Source organism: Dipteris shenzhenensis, chromosome 7 (assembly GCF_047967505.1).
Source record: "Dipteris shenzhenensis isolate YYH24624 ecotype China chromosome 7, Dip_SZ_1.0, whole genome shotgun sequence".
NCBI lineage: Eukaryota > Viridiplantae > Streptophyta > Polypodiopsida > Gleicheniales > Dipteridaceae > Dipteris > Dipteris shenzhenensis.
In genome coordinates, this window is record NC_141602.1 from 36,236,927 (window position 1) to 36,244,619 (window position 7,693).

The 7,693-nt window shown below is 42.2% G+C and overlaps 1 protein-coding gene across 4 annotated transcripts; it reads right to left on the reverse strand.

Moving 5' to 3' along the window:
• Window positions 1-1,467: 1,467 nt before the first annotated feature.
• On the reverse strand, window positions 1,468-6,124 carry LOC147900283 (AT-hook motif nuclear-localized protein 1-like). 4 transcript variants are annotated; one of them, XM_087376808.1, is made up of 6 exons: window positions 5,649-6,124; window positions 4,328-5,063; window positions 4,000-4,067; window positions 3,478-3,609; window positions 2,598-2,759; window positions 1,468-2,515 (listed from the first exon to the last, which is right to left on the reverse strand). In XM_087376808.1, the coding sequence occupies exons 2-6, from the start codon at window positions 4,959-4,961 to the stop codon at window positions 2,189-2,191; spliced, it is 1,323 nt and encodes a 440-aa protein (XP_087232934.1). In that variant the 5' UTR covers window positions 4,962-5,063; window positions 5,649-6,124; the 3' UTR covers window positions 1,468-2,188. The 4 variants fall into 4 exon arrangements, with proteins under 4 accessions (XP_087232934.1, XP_087232932.1, XP_087232935.1 ...); XM_087376806.1 differs by having other exon boundaries at window positions 4,328-5,106; XM_087376809.1 differs by lacking the exon at window positions 5,649-6,124 and adding an exon at window positions 5,238-5,631 and having other exon boundaries at window positions 4,328-5,106.
• Between the last annotated feature and the right edge of the window lie 1,569 nt (window positions 6,125-7,693).

A 7,693-nucleotide genomic window follows, 5' to 3' on the forward strand; every position in this document is an offset into this window, starting at 1 on the left:
TAAAAATAACCTAATAAGCAAAGCTACACTCATGTTCTAGCTTGCCAAGTAAAAATTGGGAAAGATAAGAGAGACGGTATATATTTGAACTTGCACAGGCATTCAGATGCAGTACTCAAAGGGAGCAATAAGCCAAAACTAGCTCTTAGTTATTATAGACCCTAAAGCATGTGAAAAAGGCTGTGGACTTTGGCCCATGAGTTAGAGCTGCCCTCCCCATCTATTCCATGTCTCCCTTTTCAAGCAACATATAAGATTCTTGGTTTCAGAGACCAAGAGACTTACTGAATTCAAAGTTAGATAGCAAGACCCGCCTGAAAATGAGGCAGCTTGGTTGTATAATTTCTTCGCCCATGTTACCACTGACCTGCCCAACATCTACGTTATTGTCTTGGGAGTCTGAGTTATGCAAGGCAGCGCGGTACTCTCCAAGTTATATATACAGGCAGGCCTACAAGCGCAACGGATTTAGTTATCAATAAACTTTCATGAGCTCAATTGATATACTTCAAAAGGGAAATTGGAACCATCCTCGTTGTGGACCCCTACCCCTCCTTGATCCCAACCCATTTGCTGCTGTACATCTGGATTGACATAGGAGGCAGTTGTATAAGGCACTATTAGTGGAACCCATGAGAAATTGGTTGGTCCCACAAAGGAAGAAACTACAGGTGCTCTCCCCCCCCGCAATCTGTCTAGGAGCTGATTCAGTACTTATCATATACCTGGGGCCTCATTGTTCATTCATCTTGGAATAAACGTTTGCTAATGCTGCAATTCTAAGATCATCCAATCCAAATAGAATTGTCTCTCCCCTCCTCTGCTCCTGGCTGGCTTTGTTACAATCCGCAAGTGTATTTCTTGAAGCAGGGCAAACAACTCTCATTCTACGAGATCTAGTGATGTTATCAAGACATTAAAAATATTAAGTACAAATATTGTGGCAAAGAGGGATATTATGCCACAGAATGTTGGAAAAAGGCTCTTGATGAGTCAAAATGCCAGCGATTGTTGGAAAAGGGCTCTTGATGATTGTAAAGAAATGAAAGCACATGCTCATCATGCAGTCCTTCAAAGATCATTCAGTTTATGATGTTCAATTTTTTATGAGCGAGAGCCCCATCAATTGTTCACTACAGCTTCCTAAAAGTTTCAAAGAGTGGTTCAAAACAAAGCTCACGAGCAAGTGCACAGTTTATTGTTTGATGTAGATGCATAATCCAATTGAAGATGCTCAATTTCAGCACGAGAAGACTACAAAGCTAAATGAAAGACCTCAGCCAGGGATAGATGGAATACACACGAAGTTGCATTAACTTGGAGGTGCATACAAATAGAGACGTTCATGATCCCAATAGTTACAGCATTTAGTCACATCGCCTCACATCTGTGAAAATAGGTTTCATTTAGACTAATAATTGCAGACTAACATAGATGTTAGAACTAGTTGTATCAAAACCCTATTACCTGTACAGATCTTTTGAGTCTTCTGATTATTGAATAATTTGTCCTCTCATAATCGAGTGCCTCTGGCCTCATCTCTTGTTTTGTAAGCATTGCACGAGTACTCCATCAAAATCAACGCATCCATCGATGGCAGTGCACACCCTTAGAAGAAATCAAGCACCTTACTTGATCATCCCATCTTACAAAGGTGTCAACAAAGCCTAAACGATTAAAAATGAGACACCTGCAGTTGGGGCAGTGGTCTTTTGCAAATCCATTTGATATGAATCACAAGAAATGAGTAAAATTTTTTGGCTATAGATTATTGTACTGAGCTTCAGAGAACAGATTAAATGTGATGCTTCTAGTCAGGGAGAAGACTTGCCCAGGAAGAGAGAATGTTACAAGCAGGCAAGAAACAAGAGCTTCAAAATTAAGCTCAAATTTGTTCTCCAGAAAGTTGGTAAGTGAAAGGAAACAAAGGACCACAACTTCCAGGTAGCTACCATCATCAAACAATGAACCTCTTTCTCTTGGGAACAAACTAAGCTCCCTAAAAGGTCAACAAGAGGCCCAGTAAAATGCCTCAGGTTGTGCTCAATTCATGCAATTCTAGATTAGCCGCAGTAATGTCAGCCAAAATTTCTGGGGAGGGCTTTGTTAAGCAGAAAAGCAACAGGCTGTTCAAACATTTAGGCCTGACTAAAGATCACTGATCGAAACTCAAAGGGTGCCAAATTTATCATCCTCCTCGCAAAGAGATGTCGATGTCAGTGTTCCGCCTTGCCTCTGGTATGACGTGAGAGCCTGAGCAATACATTGATTGAATCGGAATTGCATCTGCAACTTTTGGAGGTTGTGAATCGCTGCTGCCTGCAGCCCCTGTACTGTGATTCAGTGTGGGACTTTCTGGCACTGCAGGTTTTGTATCAATCACTTCATTTATTGTGGATCTCGCTGCTGGAATACCAGGGGTTGGTGTGCCAAAAGACACAATTTGAGAGAAGCCAACTGTAGCTGGTCTAGCTTGAAGCTTTCGGGTATTGGACATAAAGCTGCCAACTACTACCTACATGTAAAGGGGAAAATTTGTCACTTACCTCTAAGGCATGCACTTATTAACTGAAAACAGTCCATGCTAAAGGTCTTACCTGAACAGGGCTAGCAGCCATTAATAGTCCAGCAACCCCTCCCCCAATAACTCTGCCATCTGGCCCGGCTAAAGACACACTAAGCCCACCAGTCCTGCTGCGTGTCCCCCCAGATTCTGTCAAAAGGAAAGAGCCAGACAGAGACAGAATTTCAAAACGCCCCTGCAAAACAAATATTGCAATCAACAGAAACATTAATTATCCCACTTGTAAGATGACAATTGTGATATTCTCAAAATAGCCAGCCACCATTGAGGAAGAATGATAGATCAAAGGATCACAAGGGACAACAAAAGACACTAGTGAATGAAGATTATCACGGAAGGATCTCAAAAGACCCTAGTGAATGAAGATTATCATGTCATACTAAGGGTTCCCATATCGCTAGTTCTTACCAAGCTAAAGAAGCATCATTTGGATGACTAATGTAAGACGACGAGGTAGTAAATGCATATTGTACGGAAAAACATGACCAAGGGTGCTGATAGGGATACTTTCCTCTATGACCCACCAAAGTCTGTTAAAATGGACCTTGGGATCAGTGTCATTGGTCACTGAACCAAAGAGGATAATAAACATATAGAAAATAAGCATAAGAAAAAACTAGACTTCTATTTCAAAATATAAGACAACACAATAGATTTACTAACAATTATTTTCTGTGTATGTCGAAGGAGCAAGAGAAAGGAAGGGCAGCAGAAGAGATGGAAGAAAACCATACTTCGTATGTTACATACAAACCCAACCCCAAAACACAGACCCCATGATTCAGGTTACCAACACCAACACCTTTTACTGAAACCAAAAACATAAGACGAGCCATAATTATTGTCATAATTTCATGAAGAACATAGAGTCCGAAAGACTTGAAGAACCCAACCTCATATGTTACAGTACCACCAGAGGTTGCAGGTTGCCGAAGCGTAACATTTGAAATGGCACCATTTGCAGACAGGATACACACTCCTCGAGGCCCTTGTTGTGAAAATGACATAATTTTACTCGCCACATCCTACCTTGTCACAGAACAAATTAATTGGTGAACCCCTGTAGAAACTTTAGACAATCAATTGCATCTAGCTCCAAAGCGAACCAGTGTGTCAACCCTGGACTACACAGCTAATAAACAAAAGAATAAACCAGTTTGATAAACACATTGACCAAATTTTTCAGGAAACACGACTGATAAATAAAAAGAATGAACCACTGGACTTCATTGTGGCTTAGCCAGCCCATCCACTGGGCGCCCACAGATAGTCCACGTCAAATGTTTTCCTTAACAATCTAAGCTCTCCATCTTAAAGAAGATAGTTTCCTCTGATGAACTTATGCTGCTGCCCCACGAATAAGTATTCAAGAATGACTTGTCAACTCTTCCATGTTTAAATATTAAAAAACTTACCTCCCCTGCTGCGACTGTAATGGCATGTGGAGTAAAGCCAGAACCCGCAGAGCCTGCCATCAATTCTCCTAGTATGCATACAAAGGATGGCCAATTTAGCAAAGGCCTAAAAGCATGTGACGGCTTAAACCAGACCAAGCGTTGTCCACGTCTGTTAGTCTATCTGAGACCCTGACCACACGGGCACAATTCCAACTCGCCTGGATTCATTCATGTATCTAATTCATTTGAAGAAAACTGGATGAATCTTGCAACAAACATAGCAATGCCCCACAAATTTTTGAGAAAGAACAGCCTCAGTATGATGCAAAAAAAGAGGAAAATTCACCTAGAGCTGCCAAGAGCTGCTTCCTGCCGGATCCTGGCGGCCTGCCCCTGCCTCGCTTTTGAGATGGCGACACAGATCTCGGAGCTGTTGTGGCTGGAGATGGCGACACAGAACTGGGAGCTGTTGTGACTGGAATAAGTGCCAAGGTCATACCGCCATCGGGTGCATACTTTCTGGGCCTACCTCGCTTCCTCTTTAAAGACCCCGTTCCAGCGCTCACGTTTGCAGCCTCTAAGTGATTGGACGTTCCAGTGCTCACGTTTGCAGCCTCGGAGTGAGTGTACGTTCCAGCGTTGTTTACAGCCTCTGAGCGATTGTACATTCCAGCGCTCACGTTAGCACCCTCTGATTGATGTCCAACCGCAGTCGAGACGTCCCGAGAGTATAGAGGGGAAGATAGATGGGCTGAAGTGGAGGCCGCATTGACGACTGGACTTGCTGCGGGCCTAGTACTCTCAGGTCTCACAGCTGCTGGGGTATGCACAACTGAGGATGGTGTCCCTGAAACCTGGAGTGGCAAGTCTCCCGGTGGCAAGCCCAAGGTTCTTTGAAGCATCGCACTGAACGACCCCGAGCCTGAGAGCACACCAGTAGATCCCGGGGAAGGTATGCCCATAGTAGCTTTATTTTCCATGCACAGATTCCGCTTTCTTTACAACAATCGTCTCTCAGACAAAAATGGACGATCAACAGAGCGGGACGATGTGGTTTCCCATATGTCGCTGATGAAAAGATCCTGTCAAAGCATTATTGGTAGCCAAGGACCGGTCAAGGAACGTCTGTTTTTTTACAGTCAAGAAACAAACTTACAGGTGAGCAGATTACGAATTTATGGTGAGAGAGCGCGCCCAGAATTGAAGGCACATTTTCAATGAACTCATAATCATAAATTCGTGAAAGCGCAATCGACCTCCATCATCGATCAGAGGACTTAGCCGGTCGAGAGTCGTGCGCAGAAAACGGAGTTGAAGGTGAAGAGCGGATTTTTTCATGTAGGGCGTCCGCAGCAAAGCGTTTCACAATGTGTGACAAGACTATGAACTGTGACGATGCTAAGCTATTGAAGGCCGCAGCAAGCGTTTGTTCTCGTGGCGGAAGATCTAGTGCAGGTTTGTTACGATAGTCGTGCAGGCCTGTCGTTCTTGGATTCTTTAGCGACGAACGTCTGTGTTCAGAGAGAGAGAGAGAGAGAGGCTCGATTTCTTCCTTGCGTGAATCAGGCAGAGCTTGCGCATTTTGTCGCAGGCGCAAACCGCTGGCAAAAAATCTACCGATTTCGACAAAGAAAAGGAGGATCTGGAAGCGACAACAAATCACTCACCTGGAGGGGAAACAGTTTTTGGTAGGATTGGAACGATTTTGCGAAGCGGACTGGGAGCTCAGATTTCTAAACTCGGAAGGCAAAACTTTGGGAAAGCCTCTGGCTCGACCTATGCAAGAAGAAACGCCTCTTGCGCTTGCTCCCTGGTGGCCTTCTTCAAGAGATGGAGCAAGAACCCGCCTTGCCCGCTTTCCATAGCCAGGCCTCCGTCTCTGCGGGGTGCACTGGTGTATCTGCGCTCCCGGTTCCCCCTACAGAGCCATGATGTGTGCGGTGTGTCGCGCTAAGAAGCCATGGCGAATGAGAACCATAGACGAGGGAGACGACGCTGTGCGAGGGATTGATGAGCAAGAAGGCGGCGACAGTCCTTGATCAAGTGTCTGGCGCTGCAAAGTCTTATAGGAAAAGCAAGAAGGACGATGGATTTGCTGAGGATGGGAGCGCCATAGCCGAGCTTGAGAACAACAGGATGAGCAGCACACAGGTAAAAAAAACTCAGTACCAACAAAAACAAGCACACGAGAGAGATGACCCCCAAATTTAGCCCATTCTTATCCACATTTAGCAAAACCATCTCCATCTTTGGCCCCCGCCGCCAAATCGGCCGCTTCCGTTTACCCATTTATTTTTATTTTCAAATCCCAAAATACTATATATATATATATATATATCCCCCCCCTCTTTTTTTAAGGAAAACTTGCTTTTTTGGAACTCGCAAATTATTAAATATTCCTCCTCATTATTTTTTTAAAGCGCGCCTTTCCGTAAAGAAATTAAATTCAGCTTTTTCTTTTTGTGCATAATTAAATTAATACTTTGTCCTTGCTTACAATCTTTACTTTATTGATTTTCCTGCCTTTTTTCTCTCTTTTTTTTGGGCCTGTCTTTTTCTAGCATTTATCACGCCAAAAAGACCCATATCCTACCTTTTTTTATTTTCTATTCTCCATCTTTCTTTCTTTTTCCCCCAATTGCGTGCATTATAATTATATGACGTTACTCTACTTTATTTGCACTTTCTCATTAATTTGATAACAAGTTAGACAAAATATATTTTCCCCAACGTCCTATTACAAAAATGATTTTAATTTTAAAAGGAAAGATAATTATCTAGTCTATTATTTTATTTTCAAATATGGAAGTTTTCCACTAGCACCAAGATTGAGAAAATCACATAAAGTCCTTGCTTTTGAATTGACAACTGCTATTATCCTCTTTTTTTCACTCGGTAATATCAAGCTTACCCAATTTTTAAATACCATAATTTCTCATGAACAGTTTCAAACTTCGAGGAGGAAATTTTCACTCGGTATTCAACTAGGCTCTGGTTTTCATTTGGAATCTTGATGGTGAGTCTAAGTATGACAAGTGCATGTAGCTCTATTGCAGAGACTTGTACTTACATCATTTGATAGATTACCGCTACTTGATCATACATAATATTTTATAGTCTCATTGTCTCATAAAACATGTAACTGCTAACTCAAAACTCAACCTGAAGCTGACCTTTTTATTGTTTTGTTTTTCTTAAAGAATGAGTAAATTGTGGACATGAGACACAACAGAAGGTCCATCGGGACCTAAACCTCCCTACAAAGCTCCAAGGTACTACTTTTACTATTTTCCAAGATTGGTACTTTTTGGGAGGTGAAAAGGCACACAAGCTTCTCTATCTCCACTACCTAAATCTAATACATCCTCTACTATCTTGTCATATCACAAATAAATGCATAATAAATACCAAGAACTCAATCCAAAAGACAAAAGTAAATCAACTACTACATAACACCTACAGAAACCCTTAAAGCTAAAGTTGTCGAGAGATGACAAAAATCTTCTACTACATAAAGGAAACCCTTAAGTCAACACAAACTTGATGAGGGATGGAAGGGAAAGTAGCTACTACATAACACGTACAGCATACTCTTAAAGTCGGCACATAGTCAAAAAGGGAAAAGTTGACAACCAACACATAATAGCAAAGTGCATCAAATGAAGCCCGTTGCCTTAAACATTAGCATTGGGCAAACAATTGAAACAAAACA

Bases quoted from the DNA above. Each gene is read 5' to 3' on its own strand.
- LOC147900283 (XM_087376808.1), bottom strand. From the start codon at position 4,961: ATGGAAAATAAAGCTACTATGGGCATACCTTCCCCGGGATCTACTGGT. The intron at 4,068-4,327 runs GTGAATTTTCCT...TATGCATACTAG, and splicing joins GCAGCTCTTGGCAGCTCTAG to GAGAATTGATGGCAGGCTCT. The intron at 2,760-3,477 runs GTTGGGTTCTTC...TTTGTTTTGCAG, and splicing joins GTGGTACTGTAACATATGAG to GGGCGTTTTGAAATTCTGTC.